This window comes from Aythya fuligula, chromosome 6 (genome assembly GCF_009819795.1).
Source record: "Aythya fuligula isolate bAytFul2 chromosome 6, bAytFul2.pri, whole genome shotgun sequence".
Taxonomy (NCBI): Eukaryota; Metazoa; Chordata; class Aves; order Anseriformes; family Anatidae; genus Aythya; species Aythya fuligula.
In genome coordinates, this window is record NC_045564.1 from 34,225,790 (window position 1) to 34,252,478 (window position 26,689).

Consider the following 26,689-nt stretch of genomic DNA (forward strand, 5'->3'; position numbering starts at 1 on the left):
TTGCATACATACATACTTTAGCTATCTTAAATTCTAGTAAAGTTGAATTAACCAAAATAGTATAAACCATAAAATAAATACATTTGCTTAAACTTGTTAATTTCTAGGTAACCTATACACAGATGTTGAATAGACCTTTCCCTCTGCATAAGTCACTGACTTTGCTGTAAGCCTGGGAAATTTGCTACTCATCATTGAAAACTATCTAATTTTTAACAGAGGGCTAATTCTTTTTCTCTAGTACAAATACATGGATGCTAGAGGATTATGTCTAACAAAACAAATTTCAGACACCTTTTCTTTTAAGAGTAAAGGAACAAACACTTACTAATAAGTATTTAAAAAAACTCAAGACTACCTTAAAAACATGAGCCACCTGAGAGCATGCCCAAATTCCAAAATGAGATCCAAAACAGTCATTGCATGTTTGGAACACTAAGTATGGATCTAAACATTCAGTATGCCGTGCCTAGACAGAATACATTTTTTTTTTCAATTCACCCAAAACCAAGTCAGTACAGGTTTATTTATTTACATGGAACGTATGTATGGGAAAAGAAAGACAGGCAGGTTTCTTAAAAGCAAAAAGAAAGAGAAACACTACAAAAATGTTAATATTGGTACAAATCAAATACGAGTAGGAAAGCACAAAAAGATCTGAGTGCCTTGTCTTGATGGCAGTTTACAGATTCTCAAAACACCCACATAAGGACAAGGGGCAGTTTATAACCAGACAGAAACAAAAGGCAGACTGAAGTCACTGAGTGAAGATACGGGGAATACACAGAACAGGAGTGGTGCTGGAAGACGTTCCAATACAGAGAAAAAAAAGACAATCAATGTCAGATTCTGAAGGGCAAAGATGAAACATTCAAGAATCCTCACAGGGTTCCAGGAAATATGTTGAGGATTCAACTGCCATTACGGCTTGTCCTCCACATCATTCACAAATAATCTTGGTAGACTACAGGGACACATGCTACCTGAGGAACTGGGAACTGGAGAATGAATACAAGTTAACTCAGTTCTCAGTTTTGATTTAAAATAATGATCCTCTGTGAAGTTTGGCATTAGGCTTTGTTGCATTAGCAGGGCTTTGCTGCCACAATATTGCCATTTCCTTAAAAAAGGATGTCATTGAGTTGCTTTTAATCCATCTAAAATGAGGTTTGCAAACTGAAGCACATATAAGCAAAACAAAACAGAACACCAAAGTGAACAAGGATGTAAATTGCTAAGCACATATCCAAAATATTATACAACAATGAGCAGAGATTTGAGCAGGTTATAAAATGTGTTTGAAATGATGCACGCTACTATCAATGGCCATATATATATCTCCTTTTTACTTACCAGAGAAATTCAGGTGTCAAAAAGTAAAATATGATGCAGTGTAAAAGTGAAAAAAAATCTGATATTCAAGAGTGAAAAAGGTACCTCACAAACCTGTTTTTGCTAGCTACCAAATATCACTGGAAGAAGGAAGACTCTGAAAGCACAAAAATTATGTAAATACTGCTGACCTCCTTTTCCAGATGTGACAAGTATGTATGTTCTTCTTCTTTTATGCTAATAACAGGGTCTATTATTAGCAGATCTTGCTCATCTACACAAGAGCAATAAACTATACACAGTTTCAAATGCTGGGTTAAAAAAATAAATAAAAAATAAAATAAAAAAATAGAATCTCATGTTCTTTTCCACCTACTCAGCCATCCACAGTCTCTTTTTTTAAAGTTTAACATATATCTGGAAACAAATGGTATTTAAAATGAAAAGACATCTTGCAGGCTTATCCTTGACATTTCAGTAGCTTTTATCTTTGACCTTTCTACCTATTCTTTGCATTGAAAACAACACAGAGTGAGTGTGATACCAACAGCACATGAACCCTTCATGAGTGTTTTGTGTGGAGGGTGCAAGCATATTTGAGATAGAGATTAATTAATAATCTGAGCAAAAAGGTATTCCAAGTTGTATTACACTTATGAAGCAACCTAGTTTGCAATCTGACTGGCAAATAAAAGTGCTATCACATGTGATAAAAGTAAAAACGAAAGACTTTTTTAAAAATCTGACTTTATTATTAGATACATAGATATTATTTTAAATGGTATTTAAGGCTTTTGCTTATATATATTTAATGAGTGTGTATTCTATTCATAACTGCAAATAGTTCAGGCTAATTAAAAAAAAAAATCTACTGAAGTTACTATAGCAACTGTTGAAAAGGGATTACTGCTATCATAGTGGACTCTTTAACTATATGTCATGTACAGGTTTGGGACCAGATTACGATTTCATTTATATCTGTATAAATCCCTTTAGTATTACGAGCTTTGATCAATGAATTGGTCTAAATTACACTAATTTAAATGAGAATCAATTCAACTCTGCCAAAAGATTTTCCTTCTCACTCTTTTTATTAGTTGAACTCCTTATTTAAGCACAAGAATCCCCTGTATTGTAATGTTAGTAAGCACTACAGTTCAGATCAACTGGACAAATGTCTTGACAAGAATTAGGATTTAAATCAGTACAACTACTACATGGAACTATCAAATGTAGGATAAAAGAATAATTGTCTATTTAACAGCCATGAAGAAGAAGACCAAGGGATTACAAAGGATGACAAACTCAGTATGTATCAACATCAAGCCTGTGTGAAACAACCAAGATTTACCCAAGGATATATAAACACCACTCTCAATCCTCACAAACAAATTCTCTTAGCCTCATCATGTTCATAAAGACCTCAGCAGAAGTTCATACATCCAATTTTGGACACCCAACCCCAAGGATCATTTGACAACGTTCAATAAATAGCAAAGAAATCTAAACAAACTAATAAACAAAATTAAAAAAAAAAAAGGAAAAAATAAAAAATGAAAATAAAAAGAACAAATTAGAATTGTTTTGTCTCAGAGAGAAAAGAATGAGAGACCATGACAGAAGTTTTCAGACAAAGAGAACAATGCTTCACAGCAGAAGAGTTCATCATGTCTACAACTGATAGGAAAATAAGTGATGAATTTTCATTTCTGTAAAGAACACTTGGTTTAGGGAAATGATCTAATGATAGAAATAGGCAAGCATTGCAACAAACTGAGGAAGGAAAGAGGAATTTTCACAGCTGCAACTCTCCTTTCCAGGAATGACACAGATACATAATTGGTATGCTTTCTACTATTCTCATTTCAACACTGGGACTCTAAAGTAAAGATAACAACAATACTATAGCTCTACTGAAACTGAATTTTTAAAGACAGATTACATCTTGCTATAACTGGAAGTACTGTATTCTTTCTTCTTATATAAATAAAACATTATAGAATTACAGAATCCTTTAAGGTAGGGAGGGACTTCTTGAGATCACCTAGCGCAATCCCCCCACTCAGGCTGGGTCAACCAGAGGAGGTTTCCCAGAACCACGTCCTTTTGAGTTTCAAATATATCCGTAGATGGGCAACCCGTTGCAATGTTTGACCACTGTCACAGTATAAAAATGTTTTATTGTGTTCAGATGAAATTTCCCACTTTTCAATTTGCGTCGATTACCTTTTGTTCAGCATGTGGGCACTGTGGAGATGTGTTTGTCTCTCATCTTCATTCCCTGCCATCAGGTACTGTACTTCACCTTGAACTGCCTACTAAGGCAGCTGTCAAGGTGAGGTTGACCCAGCTTAAGAAGGTTGAACTAGAGACAACCTGAGGCCCCTTCCAACCTCAACTATTCTATGACTGTATTTAAAAAGTGCAATAATTGGAAACAAAGCAAAAAATCCCTACACAGAAAGAATTAGAAATGACAATGCCAAAATCAAAATCATTATGACTGACATACTGCTCTTGTACTAAGCTATGAAACTAGTATGAGTGTCATTTAAAAATACTACTATTATTATAAACAAGAAAATGAAAGATTTTCATAAATGACTTAAGGATATTGCTTGTGCTTAATACAGATGTATTATTTTGTTTCCAGATTTTTAAATAAAGTATGAAATGTGGGTTAAAATTTCAAAGAATACATACAGCAAATTTCAGAACGCTCATCACTGCCGTCCAAGCAGTCATCATCCCCATCACAGCGCCAGCGATCCTGGATACAGCGCTTATTGTTGCACTGAAACTGTTCAGCTTTGCACAGCTGTAGTAGCACTTCTCCCTGTTTAACTAGGAAAAATATCCAAGAGGCACATGTAATATATCAGCTTGATACATACAGATTTTTTTTGTTTGCACTCTTCAGAGAAGTTTTTAATAAACTTTTTATTTTTTAGCTAATACATCCTGAAGCCTGTAGCAGCATGCAGACCTGAGTGTATAGCTGAGGTAGTATATTTTTAACAAATGGAAGAACTCATAACAGAATGGCATTTTTTTTTTAATTAATGCATAAGATGATAGTGTAAAAATACCCATATAAAATATTGTAATGCCTCACTGACAATGAAAAGAAAACATTCTCACAGACAATCAAAATTCTGTTGCACATTTAAAGGCTAGAAAATGATTACTGAAAAGCTGATTCTTGTATCCAAGCAACAACTCAAACACCTGCATTATGCACTGGTACAAACTCAGCAAGAAAAGGATAACATTCTATGGCGGTAGAATTAAGCAGCAAGCTACAAGCTTACTGGTAAATCCAGACAGATATATTTCTCAACATAAGGTTCAGAATCTTTAGTGTGTAAAATACAACACATCCCTCTATGACCCTATCAGGAACACCAAAGTCTTTGGAAAGAGCGGGGCACTGAAGTCAGATGGGAAAAAAAAGGAGGAAAGATGCTTCATTGAGATCTGAAAGTGTCTAGCCTCTCTTCCTAATGCTTACATTCCATCTTACCAGTGGTAAATCCACCTTCCAGTATTTTCTGCTAAAAGAAAAGTTTTCTTTAACAACAGAGATGGCTCTGCCTGCCATGCATTTGGGTCAAATTCAAGGTAATTGTAAACTCAATAATGTTCATCGTGCTATGAAATAATTCTTTTGCTTTACTCAGCTGTACCAGCTCTATAGCTGGAGAGCTATGTAAAATTTCACACACTACACTTAAAGAACTAAACAAATGAGATCAAAAAGATCAATCAGAATTTTAAGTTACAAAATAGCGTGTAATCTTTTTTTTTAATTATTATTTTTTTTAATGCATATACTATCTGATATTAACTTTAATTTTAAATTCCATGTTTTATTATTAATATATATATGTTTTGGTGTTTCAATGAAAATGTCCAAGGCAGAGATGAAAGGAAAAGATGGCAAAATTTGCATAGCCTACATGCTATGTATATAAATATCTGCTTGATGGATTTTATGAACAGCTTGAGAACTAACATTTTCTATGCCTGATTTCAACTAAAGATATGAAGACCATATAATAATCTGAAACCAGTTCATATAGATTATTAACTTGAAATTTCCTTGTATTTCTGATATTTTGTAAAAGAGGTAAGTGAAATATTTAAATCCGTTAACATATCAGACATTTTAAAATATTTTCCAGTGAACTCTTTAAAAAGCTTACTTGTGCAAGTTGTACTGTTTTCCTCCAAAAACTGATTATCAGCACAGGCACAAACTCTTCCTCCAGGAATGGCTAAACAAAGAGTACTGCAACCTCCATTGTTAACACGACATGCATTATCACCTGTAAAAGCAAGAAAAGGAACTTTAAAACTAACAGCCGTGCTAGAACAAGTTTTGTTTGTATGTTTGTTTTTATTTTTCTTTTTTGAGTATGTAAGCATTTTAAGATCCTTTGACTATTATCCTCTCCATTTAGGGAAACATTATTCTCATAGTTTGATTACTACAGCTTATAATAGAAAAATAATTTCAGTTACAGGTTGCAATAGCTTGTAAGAATAAAAAGCAATTACATCATTAGCTCATAGCACTTTATCTCACATTTTAGGAGATGAATAAATGTTGGAAACTATTTAATATGTTACATCTACATGTGCTGACAGATTGCCATGAATGTAGTAGTTTTAAGAAATCCAACAGTATATATAGAAAGGTCTGAATTATAATTGCAGTTGCACATGTTCAAACAATGTGACTACAAATGTAGACTAAGAAAAAAAGAGAAACAGAAATTAGAAGTACATGTATAATGAGATCATGGCAGATAGAATTCAAGGCAGACATTCCACTACTCTTTGATGAACACATCTGCTTTTCTTTGCTTTCTTTTCCCCTGTTGTTTCTTCCCAAAAGCCATATGCAGTTCACACAAAGTTACTGACAGCTGTCAGGTGTTCTAACATGCACTGCTGCATACTGGTGATGATACTGTGAAAATACAGCTGAGTTTTAAGCATGGTGACAAGGTATCTATGAGATGTCCTGTAAACCTAAAACAAACTCCACCATTTTAATGTGCTGGCTATTACGGCTGAGCAAAGTACACATTAAAGTTGTATCTGTACTAAATAGCATTGAGAATTGAGATAAATGGTGAAATTTCTATTTTCTGTGTTTTTTTTGTTTGTTTGTTTGGTTGGTTGGTTGGTTGGTTTTTTTGGTTCATGTACAGGATCAAATGTTGCAGGACTGCAAACATCTTAGTTTCCGATTTTCTGTAGGAACCGTGGAACTGGAAACACTGTTCTACTTGTACATGTCAAAAATGATAGCCCAGTAGGCTTGATATTTTTCTTTTTGAGATCTATAGTTATTATTATTTAACACAGACCACTTTTAAAACAGTATTTTACTTATACTCATTCCTGATATTTAGTTTAATTCTTTCAATCTCTGGTAGCAGACATTAGATAGAAATATGTTCTCACTAAAGAAAGCAAATATTCAACACTTATCTAAATTCCGTATGCAGTAAACAGATTCCAAAGTTTTCTTCAGTAAAATACAAATGTAAATTAAATTGTGTGTATTTTCTAAACTCTATCTGTACTACTTTATGGCTTTCTATCTCATTTCTCCACTCACACAAGTAGCATAAACAACCTACTCTTCCACTATTCTCAAAGGCCACTGACTTGGATTCTGTATAACAGCACCTGAAGATCTTACCCAACAAGAAGTAAATTAGTATTGTATGTGCATGAGCCAATGCATACATATTATCCATTCTGTTTTATATTTTCAGTGTCTCTTTCACACACAAGAAAAACAGTAATAAACACAGAAGAAATACAGTTAGTTATACTAATTTGGCTCACTGTTAATAAGTACAAAATGATCAATTTTAACATCAATGGACTGAAATATTAAGAAGTGTCTTTGTCATGCCATAACCAACATGGAAAATATTACTTTGTATTAAAGCTTTGAGAAATTATATCTTATTAATACCTTGCTGTTTGCGCGGGTCATAAATCTGAAGCCCAAACAAAGGTGGTCTCTCACTTCTTAGCAGTGTCACATTTCCTGTAACCAGATCCAACTGGAAAATAGATCCATTCATATAATCTGTCCAGTAAACACGATTTCCATGATGCGATAGTCCAAAAGGATGATTCAGATCTTTTCCACTATAGACTACCTGCAATTAATTAGTGATCATTGGCAAGGCTAAAATAATTATTTTTTCTTAGCATACTTTACAGTGAACATAAAATAGAAAACAGGAAATCTGAGACTAGGAGATTAGCAATATGTGGATATAGCAATTTAATGCAATGACATTAGTGTAAAGCTGTTCTGTGCACCAGCAACAGTTAACTTCATAACTTCATATACATTCATTTTAAATGGATCCTAACTAATAATGCATAGGATTGCAGGTAAACATACAATTATTATGATCAGTAAAAAGATATCAAATATTTGCTTCTTCTAAAATGTTGCTGAAGTCCTCTTCTCCTATAAACAATCAATCTCATATTTCAGAGTGACTTTTACCTCAACTAGGTTTTTAATTCAGCACTCCTGCTTCTACCAAAAGCAAAGAACAATGTGTATGAGTTGCTTATTTTTGTTCAAGTGTGAAGCAAAGAGCAGAGACTACTTATTTATTTTTGCTTATTAAATTCTCCATTATCTTGGGTTGGGGTAACTTAAAAACAAAACAAAACAAAACATGCCACTGTTGGTTCCCATAACAGCAAAAACTATTTTTCTCCACTGATCTTTTGCCTCTGGTTAATTAACATAAACAGAAGTACAAATTATTGCCAAATCTTGTCTCTGTTTTATAGACTGCAGGAATGTAAACCCATGTCTTTGCTATAGATCTAGTCTCAGGGCTCGCTAACAAGAAATACAACTACACAAGAGCTGTCTGATAAAGAGGAATAGTCTAAAAATATTTGTAATTCCTACAGAATTAAAACAAAACTTAAAAAAAAAAAAAGTTTTAATTTACCATCATGAAAATTGCATTAATTTGAATGATTTAAATTATAAAGACATAGAAGACAGTAAAATTGTACATCATCTACTTCTGGGAATGCCGCCTTTATGCTTCATCATAGCAGCTGTTGTTTGGGATGATTAAATTTCAGTATTCTTCTGTTGGCTGGGCTACTTCCTTGAACTAATGCCCAATAGTGTATTTCTATCTTGCCTCTAGAAACAGTGAAGCAGTTCATCAGATTCTGTACCTTGTCTCTATTTAGAGACACATACCCAAGAGAATAAATAAACTGTTAAAATACTACTGCTTTGAGGTGACGAAACAGCATCTTGCTTTCCCCTTCAATTTTTCTATTTGGGTTTGGAATGTATTTATTTATTATTAATTTATTTAATGGTCAAAACACTTCAGTTAACTGCTTTTGATAAAAATTAATTCATCAGTCAATCACCCACCAACTACTGGTGGAATCAATTCAGAAATTCCCCAGCCCCCAAGTCTTCACTATATCAACACTTACAGAATTAAAGATGCTACTGACCCAGTTATATTTTAACCAGAATATCCTGGAATAAATAACAAAGGACCCAGCATCAAAAGCAAGTATCTTCTAGTCATTTTTGGATGCATACAATTTACTCAGACGTCTCCAAAGTTTATTTAAATCACAGGATTATGTAAGAAAACCTTTAAAAATCAACAACAACAACCACCACTAACAGAACAATTCTGTGACACTTCAATATAAAGCCTGTAAAGACAGGTGCTTCTTATTATTCAGCAGTTACAGCAGGAGGCAAAAACAGCATCTCTCACTAGTAATCCATGTGTAATTCATGGCAGCTGTATTTACTTGTTTAGACCTGTTCTGTCCAGGAACTTTCCAACAAGTCTAACATGGCAAGTAGACAAAGATCTTTGATTAAAATTGCCTTGCTGCCAGTACACTTACCCTCCTGCTCCCTCCATTACAGGACCATAATGGATTTGGAGCAAAAGTAAAAACACTAAATGTAAATCCCAACCTAGTTATTGTGACAAACTGCAACACTACTGCACTGATACAGGTTTAAGAGCAGATAATCCAATATACTGATTTTAAAAGCAGTATGTGCTTGCACAGGGTCGAGTACCAAGGAGAACGGTGTCTACAGTCACTATTTTCAGTACTAGAGATCTGTGTATTGGTCCTATCATATGGACATCATATGGAGGGAATCATGAATAAAGGACGAGTGAATTTGTGAAAAAAATGCTTACACGGAAGTAAAAGGACTTAATGCCAGCCACTCTCTACTAATGCCAAAGAAAACATTTCAATTGTCAAGGTACTAATTTTATGAAACAGATGCTAAACCTCCCCCATTTGATTAGTTTCCAGTCTAAAGCTTCATCTGTTTTCCATATGTCTATTCTGTGCTTGTTCCTTCTAGAAAACAACATAGGACTTCTATAAAGATTTGTATCTAGGTAATACAGCCATTAGTAATAACTAAAACAATCTCTCTCTATCGTTGATGTACTTGTTGAGTGTTTCCTCTCTACATAGTACTGCAAATGTTCAAATAATGTCCCAAGATTCATCAAAAGCAGTAAAGCCAAACGAAAGCCTTGCTCTGGCAGAGTCAAAAGACTTCTTTTTATTATTTATTTATTTATTTTTCTTACTGAAAAGCTCTCTGTAGTTTGGTGGATCAATCCAGATGAAATTCATTGTCACATTAGAAAAATATATTAATAAAAAAATAACAACTTTTGTGTCACTTTCTAAAGTAAAGATGAAAACTTTAAGCTATATTTTATTCTTCTGCAGGAGACTGCTAACATCGCTTGTTTCAACAGAAATTACACTGGACATGCCACAGGGTTACAGAGACTTTAAAAAGCTTGAAAAGTATTTTTAACATAACACAATAAAATCCAGAGAAAGAGCACGCCTGTGGCAAAGCAGCAGTATTTTTCTTTTACCTTTCTGTCAGTTCCATTCAAAAATATCCTTTCAATGTGATCATAATAGGCATCACACCAGTATAACACATTGGCATGATAGTCCAGAGTTAAACCATTTGGCCATAGCATCTTTGATGTTACAAAAATCTGCCGACTGTAGCCATCCATCCATGCCTTCTCAATTCTTCCCACACTGTCATCTATTTCATCTTCTTCCCAGTCCGTCCAATACATCCAGCTATGAAATCATAAAAAATGAACATTTAGATACCATTTTAATCATGTGAATAATACTGTAGACTTTTAACGGAAGTTTGAAACAGTATACCCACAAGCCAGAGCAATTTTGTCTTTTGCAAGTCTTTGCATGCCTTTCCACTGCTATATGATATTTAATTTCCATGTATTCTGGATGCTGCTAAAATGACACTTAAGGATTTTTTCTCATATTGTAATGAATTACACAAACACCAAATGGACTGACATGAGAAGTGAAAAAATTAAGACCTTTCTTAATCACACCAGAATTATGATTTTTTAATCAGTATTTTACTGACTTTGTCATGAAGTTTGAACTTTAGCTGTTGTGTAGTTTGTGGGTTTTTGTTTGTTTATTTGTTTTTAAGTCTAATTTGCCTTTTGATGCGAAGCTGATTATTTTTTTTTTATTATACTTAATACTATGTCAAAAAGCTTCAATACATGAATTAGTTGCACTCTAGTTGAATAGCTACAGGATAACCTTGATGTTCTGTGAACTTCACATCCCACGTGAAAGCAGCCAAATTACTCTGAAACTATTATGAGCAGTCTATCCCTTACAAAAGTATTTAGAAATAGATGTCTAGAAGTATTTGAAAATTATCTAGTTGGGCTAGTAGGCAATTTTCGCGGTTTTAAGTGCAGCAGTGTAGATAATGAAAACAACTACAAAAAATAAGTACCTACTCTCAAAAATCAAGCAAACACTGCAGTAAGTCATCTAACAGTATTCACTTAGATTGAGACACTCTCTACTGGCCATTATAAACACACCCTGTGTTTACTTTTAATTTTTGTTTCTTTTTTTTTTTTTATTGTATTAGGGTATTTATGATACCTTATTACAGAATTTGCTGGTGACAATTCTGATTTCAACACTTTAAAATACATAACCTGAACTTATACAAAAGCTGAGGGTAGAAAATATTCTAAGAAGTACCACATTTTTCTTACAAAAAGAAAAACACATTCATGTTTTGTTCAGGTTCATGGAAAGAAACACATAGAAGCCAGTATGTAATGTATGAAGCCCCTAAACAGCTTTCCAGATCCTGTGATAGAAGGTAATGTTAATATGAGGAAAATACTTTGTAACAGATGTATACTTTAAAGCCAAATATAGATTTGCCATTATTAAATATTAAATAGAGTAAAAACAGCATATGTTTCTTAAACAAATATGGCGCTACTACCAAGTATTAAAGGTGTCATAACTTCTTAGGTATTTAGGTGTCTCACCTAATTTTAGAATCATAAATCTGTTGAAATCAACCTTTCTGAAATAATTTCTGTAATCCCAATCCACCTAATTTGTTGGTACTTTAAAGAACAAAATCCTGGAATTTTAATCCTGATTGTCTCCATGTGTCCAAAGGAAGGAAAGAAATGAAGAAAAAAAAACGTTTTTCCTGACAAATCCAATCAGATTAAAAAACAATTTCAAATCTACTGGGCAAGCATTTTATTCACATCACTTTTATGTTTAAGAATAATTTGTTTTGATCAGTTTGTTTTTTATCTAAGAAATTGGAAAAAAAATAATGTTACACCTTCATTACACAGATTTAGAGATATGAAGGTGTACATCTTTTGTTTCTTCTCTATTTAACATGATTCTAACACGAAGAAAGTTGTATTGGGTTCTTTTAGTATCTTTCCAAGTATATGCTAAGAACATAAACAAATTTTTGATCCATGACGCTTACAAATCTCACTGTATGTCTAACTCAAAAAACACCACATTTAACCACAGAATTTTAAAACCTATATATGCTGTAAAGCTCAAGGAAAGACACAGGCCAGTACGGAATTTATACTGAAGGCCAAAATATGTTTTATACCTATTTACACGACTGCTAAAGAGCAATTAATGAGCTTTCCCCCGTTAACTTTTTGTCTGTACTTATTCTAGTTATCATGTCATAAACTAAAACATGCTTACAGTAATGGATGTTTACATTAACGTGCTTTAATTGTATCTCAAAATGCAGTTAATACTTCTGTGTTGGTTAAATCAAGACTAATATTTTCTAAACATAATTAGAATGCCATAATAAACGCTATCCCTCAGGAAAAGCTTCCATGGGAAGCATGATCATGAAGGGCAAGTTATTTTATTAGAGAAGTGTTTTATATAATAGTCCTTTCCAGATAATACATCTTCATACACTATTTCCTGTGCCATGCATTTACTGAGCTGGAAAATTTAACAAAGTAATTGTAGGTATGGTTATGGTTTGTGGTCTGATTTTACATTCTTACTATCTGACCTTAATTAATTATAGCCTGTCCACAGTCACTTCCATTCCTCAAGGACAAGCTCAAAAGTGAAAACCTGATAGTGTAAATACATTCTAGTACTAGAAAAACAGCAATCAATCCAGCCACACTAGAGTTACCTGCCTAAATCATTCCCCAGTGACAATTTTCTGAATAAATGTATCTGAATTTTTAGGTATACCACAACCATAACACACTAATATAATGTTCTTTTTATTATGCAGCCTATCACAACCTATTATATTAGTAATGAAAAATACCTGTCTCATTTATTTTTGTAAACTAATGTGTACGAGGATATGATTTTAATTAACTTGAGAAATAGAGACTTAAAAAGAGAGAAATAAAGAAGAGTATTATAAAGTTCACCTAATATTAAAAATACATACAGGTCTGATACACTCAATTTGTTCAAGCAAAAAGTGAATCACATTCAAATTAACTTGACATAGGTTCAGCTGTGTCTGAGCATACACATTCTTCTCAAGGCTTCAGGCAAGAATTCTTGACAGGAATTAGAGATATACAATAGACTACTGCAGAATTTTAGACTACCATTTGGCTATACAGACCCATCCTAAGCAAAATTCAATCCTGTATTTATCCTATAAAGATATGAATTAAACATGATAGACTACTCCATACCCATTGACAGGATCAACAACAATTCCTCTAGGGTGGGACATGTCTCCCTCCAACAAAGTTTTCCGACTCTGAGCAGCCTTTTCCAGTCTGGCTACAGCAATTGTTTTCCTGTGGCCATCATTTGTCCAATAAAGATTATTTCCAATCCAGTCCACTGCTATGCCTTCTACATTATCGAGATCTGAGAGAGAAGAGAGGGGCAGTAATAAAATATTAATATTATACATTCATGTTCTAACACTATCCATTAATGTCAATAATGGACAATATCTTATACATATAGCTAAATTAGATTATTTTATTGAATTAATTATATTTGCTGAATTACAATACTGAAGTTTGCTGTGTCTGTCAGAATTAATTTTTGCTGAAGACAACCTACTGGCCATAAAATTTGTGTATTAGGCCATAAGCCCTGCATATGCTAACTGTAATCAGACTCAGACAAAACACTATTTAACAAAATCCTACTTAAGTCTTAACTTTAACCCCAAATTGTTATATCACCCGAGTCAGGAGAAGCTTTGAGGATTAACTGTAGTATTCCATCTAAATTATCTTGTTTTTACACAAATAAAAAAATATCATTATTTAAAACAAACAAACAAACAAAAAAAAAAAAAAACAAGCAAAATATACATTGTATATACATTGACCATGCAAAGGACAGAAGCAAGAACATGACGACAGTTTGAGTAATTCTCCACATCTACGTACAGGAGCATCATTAACACAGCAAACAATACACATGCAAACAGTGTGCCCCAGCAGCATCCCCACCTCTCAGCGCCCACAAAACACCTTTACATGTAACCAGCCCTTGACAATCCCATTAGTTTTGGGGCATGCTTTTCTTGCTCCATCTCAACTCAACCAATGCTTCAACACTGCCTGCCACCCCCACCCCACCACCGTGTGGCAGCTGGGGGTGTCCTTCTATTGCTGGGTTCCCAAGGTTTCTGGGTCTGGTTGTGAGCACCTCAGGGTTGTTCTGAGCCAAACACCAGCCACCAGCAAGAGGAGGCACATGAAAGAGGTCTGAGACAGGCCCAAGTGGTGGTACCCAGTGGTTACCTGACTGCCACCCACCCCAGGGTCTTCCCAAAGCTTTGCTCACTGTAGTAGTCTTCTGAGGTAAAACTGTAGGTGGAATCCCTCGTCCTCCTATATCACTCCTACATGATTTGGCACAGCTCAGCTTGATAGTCTGAGTTATCTTTACCACAACAAAATTGTGCAAGGCTAATGCCATACTCTAAAACTTTCAAATTTCATCACAAAAGATGCCTCCCCATAATACAATTAGTAAGCACTAATGGAAAGGCCGTACTTACTAAGTTTAATAATTTCAGCATAACTATGAGGGTTTTTTTGCAACATATCAGACCTGTTTTCCTTGGGACAAACTCTTCACCAATACTATTTTTTTTTAGATGACAAACACCTTTACTGACGCTCTAATAAATTATTCCATTCCCCACAAGAAACCAGTGAAATTCTTCATAACAGATGGGAATGTAAGGCACTTGTACCTAGTCACAATATACATAACTTATTTAACAGACTGCAAAAAACTTACTGCTTACTATAACCCATAGATAATGTACAGGGTACCATCAAAAACACACCAAGATAAAATATGAGTTTTATCCCAAAAATGAAATATTGGGCTTTTTATAGACTTGGATGCAATAAAAGCATCTATAAAAGGTGTCATATTACAATGCTATTGAGATTATAATGACAAGTGACTTCACAGTCCTTTCATTGAACAATGTTTTTTAGAGTTATAATGTCACTATATCCCTATCAAGTTGCTTGTCTCAAACAAGTTAACAATGTGGGATTAGAAGTCTCTCTAGTGTGTGTAATCATTCTATCCCGAGCATATTGCCTATGTTAACTTTAACACTTGTGGAGATGTATGTAAATGGCGGTGTATGCATGTAAAGCTGCGATGTATTTCACACTTTTTTTTCACATTTTTTTTTTTTTTTTTTTTTTTTTGTCTGATTTCTAAATTTAAACCTTGAACTGCAAAATACACTGTACCACTGCAGTGACCTGAACAGTAACAGGAATTAAAGATATGTAACATCTAAAGCTTCCTTATTTAGATGAGATTTTTATTTTATATTTTAACATGGGAACTGAAGCTCAAATACAAATATAAGATTTTTAAAAACTCATATTTCTAAAGGCAACAATTTGCCATATTGGTTTTAAATGTATAAGAGATTATAAGCACAGTATGCAATTTCATACAGAATGGCCGAGCTCCATTAATATCAGTTAAATCATGTGCACTAATGTTGCCTAAAATACTACACATAACACAAGCATATACATTTTTTAAAATAGTTCTTCTGTATACCAACCAGCTAGATAGACAGATTCCAAAGATCTGTGTAGACTTACCGTTACCTTGTTTAAACAAAAAGTTAGCCTTTGCCCATCCTTGCTAATATTTCCAAGTTTTCCATGATATAAATCATTAAGGCTTACAGTGACCTCAAATAACATCAGGGAGTCAAAGAAATGTTTTTTTTTTAAAAAAGGAAGAATAAAAGAGGGAGAGTGTGTGTTTGTGGCGGTCCAACTGAACAATACTTAAGTCCCTTTAAAAAATTTCTGGTTTGTTCCATTTTTTAAATTTAAAAAATGTATTTAAAAAGCAAGTCTGAAACTTTTATTACAGCATTTTCTGTTGCTGATGAAAGTACACTTACTGCAGTTGTGCTGCCAACTGTGGGATAGGCCTTGCTGTGGGCTGTCAAACAGTTATCAATACTACACAGCAGTTTATTTTCCAAAGTGAAGAATAAGAAATCACAGCTGAAGCTGTATCGGAAATCAAACTCCAGCAGTGTTAGGTGCTCAGCGTTCTCAATTGCCAGTCAACAGCTTGTAGGATCAGGCTCTCATGTAGGCAAACTGTAATTATCTGAGTTACAGTGTTGTTTGAGCTAGCATAACAAACTTTTCTTGCAAAACCTGATAGTCACAAAAAATGACAACTTCTCATCTGAGAAATGACACAGATAGAGCTCCTTAGCAGCATGCTGTACAGAGCGAATATTAAACCACCTCCTGACACACCTGATTTTCTCCAGTAGCCTTCCACCAAGGAATGATTTAATCTATCCCTGCTGAGCTCTTGAGAGCTGACAGAAATAAAAGCTGAGGTGGTATGGCTGGAGGCCATATTAATTTTTAAAATCATGATAAATACATTAACAAGTGTTCTTTAAACATTCCTTAAAGTTATGAAAATACATCAAGTTCTAACTAACAATGTAAGCTTCTGGAAAATGAGTGAGGAAAGAATGACACTGATTTTATTTATTTTTAAATATTAGGAACACTAACAATACATCATTAAGTAATGCACATCTCTTTTGGCACGTACTTTGGCATTTTGCTATGTTGTATTTACGAAGAGTAGAAATTACAGTTAAAAATTATTTAAAAGAATCTCATCAAGTTGTTGATCTGGTATACAATGTTTATTCATGTTTGCATGTTTGATTAGGCTAACCTCAACCTGTCTGACACCTTTCAGCAAGGATACTCTTTGGTATGACCGTGAATGTTTAAGTCTATATACTGTCCACTCTACCTGCACTCCACATTTGGATTAGCTTGTTGTAAAATGAAATGTCTGTTGTTTAGTTAAAGTTCAGCAGTAGAGATTCAGTGATGTATGTTACCCATTTCCATACACACAGTGAAGAATTACCAGATTGGCACCTGAGTGTTCATTATTTACTCAGACAGCCACCATTTATTATGCTATCACCAAGCTCCTCGTAGCTACTCCTGAAGGGATCTGCATGCAGACTTTGAGGTCTGTAGAGAGGAGAGACCTTATACCAAAAAAAGCACCAGAGCGCTGCAAATGGGGGAGTTGTCTCTGAGACAGCAGGATTAAAACATGGGTTATGAATCATGGGGAATGAAAATCCCTCCATTAATGCAAAAGTATTTTAGTTACTTTCACAGTCTCAAGCTTCAATTTACAAATAGAGACGTTAAGCTCTATGAAGAGCAAGATGGATATTCATGCTGCTTTTTTTTTTCTTGAGTACTAGAAAATAATTACTGCAGAATGTATTTCAACTGAGGCAGTAGCTACATCTTGCTGAAGCAGTCTTTCATGAAAAATGTCTGTTAAAGAAAAAGAAGGATTGACAAACTAAAGGCTTAGTTAGTGAAATAGCATTTAATATGAAGAGATGTGCCTCTAGACCAGGGAGACTCTGCACAGTATGGTGAGAGAGGTGGAAACTAGAGAACTGCTGATAGTTTTTCTACTTGCTATAATATACAGTACAAGTATCTTAGTTCAGATTCTCAATAGTGTTTAGATTTTCCTGTTGCTTCCACAGATACAAGGAAAAATACATCAGGAAAGACAAAGAGAAATCACTTTTTTTTTTTTTTTCTTTTCCCCCTAATTAGTTTTCAAGTGATAGTACTACAGAAAGTCTTCCTCTGCCAATCTACTTGAATAAACTCCAGAAACCACATTGTGATACAGGTTGTAAGTAAGAAGTCTCACAATATTCATAAGGACATTGGATAGTTTAGTAAACAATTACAGGAATTACATTATGGATCCACTGTACCTACTGAAAGAATGCAGTGGAAATGTAGGAGTATAGGCTAAACAGAAAGAATTTGCAGCAGAGCAATTTAACCAAACTTAGCATTCCTGCAGTATAGAAAAATAAATAGGAAGTTCTAAAAAAAATAAATGTCTCCAACTCTGTTCAAGGTCTAGTTTGGGTCTGTTTTCAATAGGTGATTTAAACAAAGTTTTAAATTATCTGTAAAGGTCAGTTCAACTTCTCCTGAGTGAGATTCTCTGAATGTCACTATCAGTTAGCATTGCCTACCATCTTTGAGGATTGTTTCTCGCTCTGTGCCATCAATTTTCTGTCGTCCAATTAGGAAACTGGTAGTATCAGCAAAGTAAATGTAATTGGTTTCGGCATGGAAGTCCAGGGCACGAGGATTGACTAAGTTTTCTATAGGGATCATGTATTCATCAGATACTTTGGTATTCAGGTCCATTCCCCGTATTATTCCTGGGCGTCCCTTCCCATAAAAAAGAAACAATTCATTCTTTGGTCCTGCAAAAGAAAGATTACAAACATAAACAACTGATGCTGCCTAATCTTCTTTACAGTGCATAATGTCACTGTTTAATTAACCAGCACAATTAGTGGGGGAGCAGGAGCCTTATTCAATACCAAAAATTAAACTTTCATATATTCCAAAGGTATCTAAACTCAAGAAATCTAGCTAATTACATTACCTTAATTAAAATACAAATTACTTCAGTGAGCTGCTTACATCTAATTATTTTTTCTATAAAAGTTCACACTGAAAAGAAATGCTAGATCACAGAATAACTTTGCATCTAATGTAAAATGCACATATATAGCACTGCAGACATTTAATTTTACAATTCATTAGGATCTATCAGGGTAATGTAGACCACGACTGAAGCAATCATTAGATCTAACAAGACTGTAAACTTCAGCAAATTCAAAACACCATTTTTTTTTCACCTGAAGTTTCTCAGAAGCAAACAAAAAGTTACAGTAAAATTCTTTCAGATGGGAAGGAATATAACAAATTGACATGCTGACTTCCTTCATACTGAGATACAAAACATGGATACTGATATTTCCTACTTCTTTTTTTTACAATTTCATTAGGTAGGTTAATTTCGAATAACTGAAGTTTGTTAAGGAGATTTTCTTAAAGATACTTACAAAAATCCTTAATACTTCATACTATAAGTATAGCTCTTAAAATTGTCTAAAACATATTCTTTTCCCAATGCCTCTCAGTGTTGTTTTTTTTTTTTTGCTGGAATTGTTCATGCAAACAGGGAGAAGATTGACTGAGGTCAAATGCAGTTATCTACCACCATCCATCAAAGCATTTAGTTGCATGCCTTTCTTTTGAACTAAATCAATGTCATTTGAACAAGAAATCAGACAAAAATAGACTCATAGAATCACAGAATGGTTTGGGTTGGAAGGGAACTTAAAGACCACCTAGTTTCCTCCCTCCCCCCCCCCCCCCCCCCCATGGGCAGGGACACCTCCCACCAGACCAGGCTGCCCAAAGCCCTATTCAGGCTGGCCTTGAACACCTCCAGGGATGGGGCAGCCACAGCTTCTCTGGGCAGCCTGGTCCAGGGCCTCACCACCCTCTGAATGAAGAATTTCTTCCTATAAAATATAAATGCATAGTTTATACTTTAAAAAAGAGTAAAACTGGGAACTTGTGATGATTTTTTGAAGTCTTTTAAAGAGCATCCCTGATTTGTCACTTCTGTGAACTGTGAAACCATTTTAAGGAGTGAAAAGAGTAAATGAATCAAATGTCAAGTACATGTTGCAAAGCAGTTTTACCTGAAAACTGCCCATGTGACAGCGCATATTGTTATTGATTTCAAGTTAAACAACACATTAACTAAGACCTGAAATATTAGCATCTGGCAAACTGTTTGCTTTCAGTAACATACTTTTGCATGACCTGCCATCGCTTCCCAAGATGAAGCCAGTCCTGCAGCGACAAGTCCGTGTTTTGTAGTTGCTGCTGAGCAGACAGATGTGTGAACATCCCCCTGGCATTCCATATGGGTCCGCCTCACATGCATGGCTTCTGACTACAATGAGCAAAAAACAGCACAATGGAAATCCAGTTATGGTAAGATAACATTTCTATATGCATCAGCATGTAGAAAAATTTAGACAGGGAAAAAAGGGATTTTTTTTTTTTATCATGATAAGTCTTTCCTCACAATATAATTACAAAATAAGGTGTTTTTTAAGGTGATACCCAAAGGGGACAAATGCATATATCCAAAGGACCATCTTGTGCCTATCAAGCCTACCATGCTGTATGGGATAACTCCTTTCTGAATGAGTTTCTATAGAGTTGTTTGCTGGGCAACACTATGCTGAGTTATATGACTTTCTTTACCTTTATTTGTTTGTTTGATTCTTTTTGTTTGTTTGTTTGTTTTGTTTTGTTTGAGAGCAGAGTGAATCTCATGCCAAATACCCCATTCCAGTTCACTATTCATTCAACAACATTAGACAGCAAATTTCTGGGGGAGATACCTGTGCAGAAACTAAAGAACAAATTAAGTCTTGTAGCATTTTCCCCATATTTAGGACAGAAATCCAACTAAAGCACAGCTCTAAATTAGCAGATAAATATATAAAATACACTTTTAAAAATTATTTAAGGTAAATAAGATCAGAAAACAAAACAAAACAAAAACTATAATTCTATTTTGCATTTACTACACTGAAGAGGACAACAGTATTTTAGCTCAAAAACTGCTTTTCCTATCTTTCTCCTTCCCCTCAAGCTTCTTAGTTGTTTTATTTATGTATTTTAAAAAAGTAGTCCAGTGGTTTAAGATCAGTATTGTTAAAGGTATACAGAAACTCTACCAAGTTCAGACAGCCTTTACAGCAAATCTTGACAAGCAACAAACATGTCCATTCAAAACAAAAGGAGCTGCAGAGTGAACAAAGGGCAAGAAAAACAGATTAATCACAGGATGTAATAAAAGATTACACTGTGCTCATGTCTCTCCTATACTATACTCAACCTCTCTGACTCCCTCAGGGGTACAAGAGGGAGGCCAATAGCAAGAAGAGAGTCTCTGCGGCCTCCTTCAGATGCTGACATCTGCAAAATCAATGCATTCAGATATACAGTAAAAATTAGTTCACCCAATCAGTTATAGTTTGCTATCACTTCAGAAACATCTCTAAAAGCAGTCAGGCTCTTTAATAACATTGATGTTAATCACTAGAATTGGTGTGTTAGCTTTTACATCCCAACAGTCACAACAAGTATTCTAGTATTTACTGCTATCAGTCATATATTTTAAAAAAAAAAAAAAAGCTCATGAACTATTACTGTTAACATTGTTAACATTTTGGATCTTATTAACTTTGTGCAAAGTGCCCACAAATCATACTGATGTTCTGATATACAATCAGACCTATGATTCAAGTCATACGGACCTCAGAATTTGCTATTTGACCAAAAATTCTGAGATTTTAAAAGTTTTTCAGTATAGACTAAAATGGGGTTTTCTTTGACAAAAGTCAAAGACTGCATTTATCAAAGTGAAGGAAAACTTAACAACCATTTCCTGTCTCACCAATGACTCTGCTGACAGGCTGGAGGGCTACCTGACTACATCTCCATTCTTTTTGGCAACTCCAAAGACTGAGGGAAGGAATTTTGACTCTCTCAGGGGGTATAGCCTGTGCAGAAAGCAGGTCCAGAGAAACGAGGAATCTCCAAGGTCAGATACCTAACCAGGTGGGAAGTATTGGACACAACAATTTTGAGTGTTAAATTCTGAAAGGCTGAGTGTGTGGATCCAGAGCACTTGCAAACCAGGGCTCTTAGGCCGTTCTCCAAGCTGAATGTTCAGGAACCAGTAGTGATAGGAGGTCAGGGAAGGGTGAAAACTGGCAGTGAAGAAGACAGAAGACTAGGAAGATGAAGAAGTCACAGAGAGTTCTGCTGTAGTGTCAGATTTTCACTGCACCTTGTGTGACATCTTTATGGAAGAATAGTCTTCAACACACATTCACCTATTAACTCAGTTTACATTTCCTAGAAAGAGGAATTTTTATCTCACCTGCTGTTTGAGTTCTTTTCTGGTACACACGAATCCCTTTAGCATTGTCAAGTCTTGTAAGAGACTGAACATCAGTGCCATTATATCTGTTTATCTGTAAAATGCTGAAGTTATCTGAATTAAGTGCATATAAATAGTTTTCAAATACTGCCAAACCACAAAGATGCCTAACCTGGAAAAGAGAGAGAGGAAAAAAAATCATTATTTTGGCTGAATATTGTAGGTATAGCTATGTTTTATGAACATTAAATAATAATGTGAAATGCACATGGCAAACTACACAAAATAGTTTCTCAGTATGTTGATAAAATTAGTAAAAAATACACGGAAACTACACTACAAATGTAGTTCACACTCTTTTAATCGACAGTTTATAGTGACTAAAGTTTAATATAAGAAAGGAAGAAAAATAAGAGTATTTAGCAACCTGTATTCATTTAGCCTTTGAATTTCCTTGGTTCTCTGTCTTTTAAATTAAAAACACCTGCATACTGTGTTAAGCACAACAGTTTATATTAGTATTAACTAATATTAATTATTAATACCTAATATTAACTAATATTATTAACAACAATTCTCTAGCATTAACTAATAAATCTAGTAAATACAGATATTTAAAAGAGTTTATGAGTTGAATTAATGTATTTTTTCATTGTGATATAATCAAATACAGGTAAATAGTGCAGAATAGTCTATCTGAACTTTCTTTCTTTTTTTTTTTTAAGTAAATAAATAAAGACACAGTTTCCCAAGCTATACCTGTGATTCTTTTGTTTGATAGACTTGAATATGTTTTTCGTCACACTCTACTGCTTGTTTCTCAAAAAACAAATTCTAAAATTTTATTCATCTCTGATGCGCATGGGCACACTGATTAAAAATTACCTAAATTTAGTCAATTAGCCAGTAACAGCTCAGATATGATGTGTTCAATAATCTAGAGGTTATGCTTGATCTCTAGATTTGGAATATTTAAAATATCTCACTGAGCAATATTGAAAGCAAGAGTTGGCTGGCAGATGTTCACAAGCTGAATATCTTACTAGTGTAATCAATAAATTATTCACCACAAAGTATTTACTCAGCTGATTTACTCCCAAATTCAGACATACCTCACAAAAGAAAAACAAAAACAATCCAAAACCTGTTGTGCATCAAATATCATCAGTGCATCAGTCCTTCCTGGAAATTACCCCCAGCTGACCAAATCTTGCCATTGTATTCTGCTTTTAGCCATTTAAAAGAAAACAACTGAAATCAATTGAAGTATTTCATTAAGACCCAATAGAAATACAATCCAATTAGAGTAAGACCAGAGATAAAAAAGAAAACAGACTTGAAAATAATGATGAATCTGTACCAAATTGTTGAATTCTCCTCTGCATTATAATCCTCTTTCTTTCCTATTACCATTTGCACACAATTTAAAGCTTTATTATTTGACTCCCATGAGAGCTTTATATTTACAATATTAACAATGTGACTCTTTACAATGCACGTTATAATGCCTTAATTAATTTTTATTTAATTTATTCCTTTTGGCGGTTTTTACTTCTCATAAAGATTTTCAGCTATCTTATGCATGACTGGAAATGCTTGCTATAAAGAACAATCCTTTGAAAGCCATCCAGGCCATCAATCAGAAAGGCTGTATCATTTGGAAAGCATGCCTTTTGATATGCTTGTACTTATGAAATAAAGTTTAATCCCTAAAATTTCTTTAGAATACTTTGCTGATTATGCCAATTATTTGAGTTTTGGTAAACAGTATGTACCTAGAAGCAAATAAAGAATTACAGCAGAATAGGTAAATAGGTATCTGCATTTATTTTTGCACATCCTGTTTAACCTTAGGCAGAAGCAGATGTGCCCACACCAGCTCGAAGGATCTAAGTAGCAATCAGCCAATTGCTTGGTCTTTGCTAATTTTCCCTCAGTTTCCATGAGCCTTGCAACTGTGTGGAATTGCTACCTACTACTCCGTTCTCCACCCTGAAACAACACTACTGGATTGATATATTCCTGTTCAAAAACTCATACGGTCTTAGCATTTGTATTTATGACTCTGAACATCTGGATCAACTGGGAAAAACACCATTGCCATCAACAAAATATGATATAAGGGCATCCAGATTGGTCTGAAAAGATGAATATCTTTTGCTATTCTCCTGTTTCTTGAATATTCTTCTGCCTCTTAGTCTCCCCTTCCTGAACTGGCCATGATAACTTCCTGACGTTAATAATTCCCTAGTATATTTCCATTGCCTCATATTTTTTCTCCTGAAGCCTTTTACAATGAGGACTGACTTGCATGGTGCATTGTTAATGAAGCACTGAATGGAAGTTTGTTTATAGGTTGCAAAATATGCTAAAAACAAAAACCTGTAGAAAACAAAACATGTAGGTGGTTCTTTTAATGTCTAATGCATATGAAGCAAAAAGATTAAAAAATCTCAAATTACTGTTAGCATTATGCATGTTCATTTATTGGTATAATTTTCTTACATTTTCAAATAAATACCTACTTGTCTGCCTTTAATTACTGTATGTCTCTTTCTCCCTTCATAGTCTACAACTTCCACATTATCCAGATAGATGTCAACCCAGTACACATATTTATTGATGAGGTCTAGTGCAAGAGCAGTTGGCTGTTCAATTTTAGAGTCTACTATCCATGTCCTGTTCATTCCATCCATGTCACATCTCTCAACCTTGGCAACGTTTCCATAGTCTGTAAAGAAAAGCTTTCTGCAGAAAGAAAATAAAATGTTGTAAGTTTCAAAGGGTGTGAGCATTGTGCAAAGCTCCTGGTGGCACTATGCAAAATAAATTTTCATTCTTTGTTGTTTCAGGGTCTGTACCTAATCTACATTGACAATCAGTGATTAACAAAAAATTCAACACATCCTCTAGCAAATTCACAATTACATGACATTTTCTTAAAGCAGAAGGTACAGAAGTTCTAAATGCATTTCCTTACACCACAGGTACACCCCTCATGTAGTACTCAATTTGTTTTTAAATGGTCAGTATACATATGTACAGAGACTATATTAGTACGTTAAATATATCTATATATCCACTATTTATTAAAAATATGGTAAGATAGTTATAAGTACCAGAGAGTGGCAAAACCATGAAGCACTTGGATGGTTTGTAGAACAATTTGTTACATACAAGGTATTACAAATACAGTGATCCACACCATCAGGCTTTTGAAAATATGTTTCTAAAGATGCATTAGGCTGTAGTGCATTTATATCACCTTGGAATATTCAGGACAGGACTACCAACTATAAAAAAATTTTTTAAATATTTCCACAAATCCAATCAGCCATTCCATTAAGAGTAATAGGAAACTATCTAAGATGTAAAAATTCCTAGTGAAGATTCTCAACCCAATCCTTCATTAGAATTCAGTAGATTTAGTACACACAAATCAATCCTGATTAACCTGACAATATTTTAACTAGATTAACTACTTGTGAGATTAAATTGCACTTATTATCAAAGACCGCCTTGTCATGATTTTAACATGTTATAAAGAATAATATGATTCCAGAGGGAATGTTACTTAAACTACCTGGAGAATCAGGATTTCATTTGCAAATGAAGTGAATTATCTCCTAGTTATTACCATTTCTGGTAATAACACTGCATCAACACTATATAAGGCGTGTTTATGTTGAAAAGCAGTAATTTATAGCCTTGTAACATCTCATAGAAATTCAGCATTGTAGTATGTTTTAAGCTAGAAAGAATACATGGTTGCTGAATAGCTAAATGAGACCCATGTCATTTATTATTAATATCTTCAAATAAATAAGAATACAATTTAAATGTAGTTAAAGAGTGTTTCATTGGAAAAATACACAAATTAGAACATCAGTAAAAATATTGAAGGCATAAGAATTATCTGTAAGTACAGCAGCTGTCAAATGTTAAAATGAATTGATCACAGAATCATAAAGTAGGACTTGAGGAGAATTTGAAAGGTCAAGTAGTCCATCACAAGGCCATAAGGCAGAGTAAACTTTACCTATAACATTCTTGAGGGATAACTCCATTCCTGACTGGGAATCTGATTAATCAAAATAGTTTTGAATTCCTGTCTCGTCCTTTGTTGTAATTTTGTACCCCAGCTGTACTTTAAGAGCATTTTAAAAAGCACACATTTAACATTCTGGCCCATATAATCAAAATGTGCACGCTACAGATGATATGCAAAGTAAAAAAATATGTCTGCAAAGCAAATATTTCATTTGGAATGAAAACAGCCAAAAAACAAACAAACAAACAAAAAACTATGTGACTATCTGTGTGTATATGTATTTAATCAGCAATAACAAAATCAATACCTATTACATTTAAAATAAGTTGTTAAAGCATTACATGTACTCTAGTTGACAATCTTTACTTTTGGGGATCAGATGTGGATTATTTAATGGAACTTTATATCTCAAGATTCAATTATTCAGATCAAAGCTCATTTTGCAATCACAGAACCAAACTGTGTTGTTGCTGA

The 26,689-nt window shown here is 34.1% G+C and overlaps 1 protein-coding gene across 1 annotated transcript in view; it reads right to left on the reverse strand.

Annotated features, from left to right (window-relative positions):
• Positions 1-26,689, reverse strand: part of LRP1B (LDL receptor related protein 1B) — a 501,801-nt gene that overhangs the window by 229,008 nt on the left and 246,104 nt on the right. Inside the window, 9 exon segments of the mRNA XM_032190067.1 lie at positions 4,036-4,176; positions 5,538-5,660; positions 7,331-7,520; positions 10,302-10,521; positions 13,470-13,650; positions 18,368-18,604; positions 20,014-20,157; positions 22,165-22,336; positions 24,690-24,912. Coding sequence (XP_032045958.1) covers positions 4,036-4,176; positions 5,538-5,660; positions 7,331-7,520; positions 10,302-10,521; positions 13,470-13,650; positions 18,368-18,604; positions 20,014-20,157; positions 22,165-22,336; positions 24,690-24,912 — 1,631 coding nt within the window.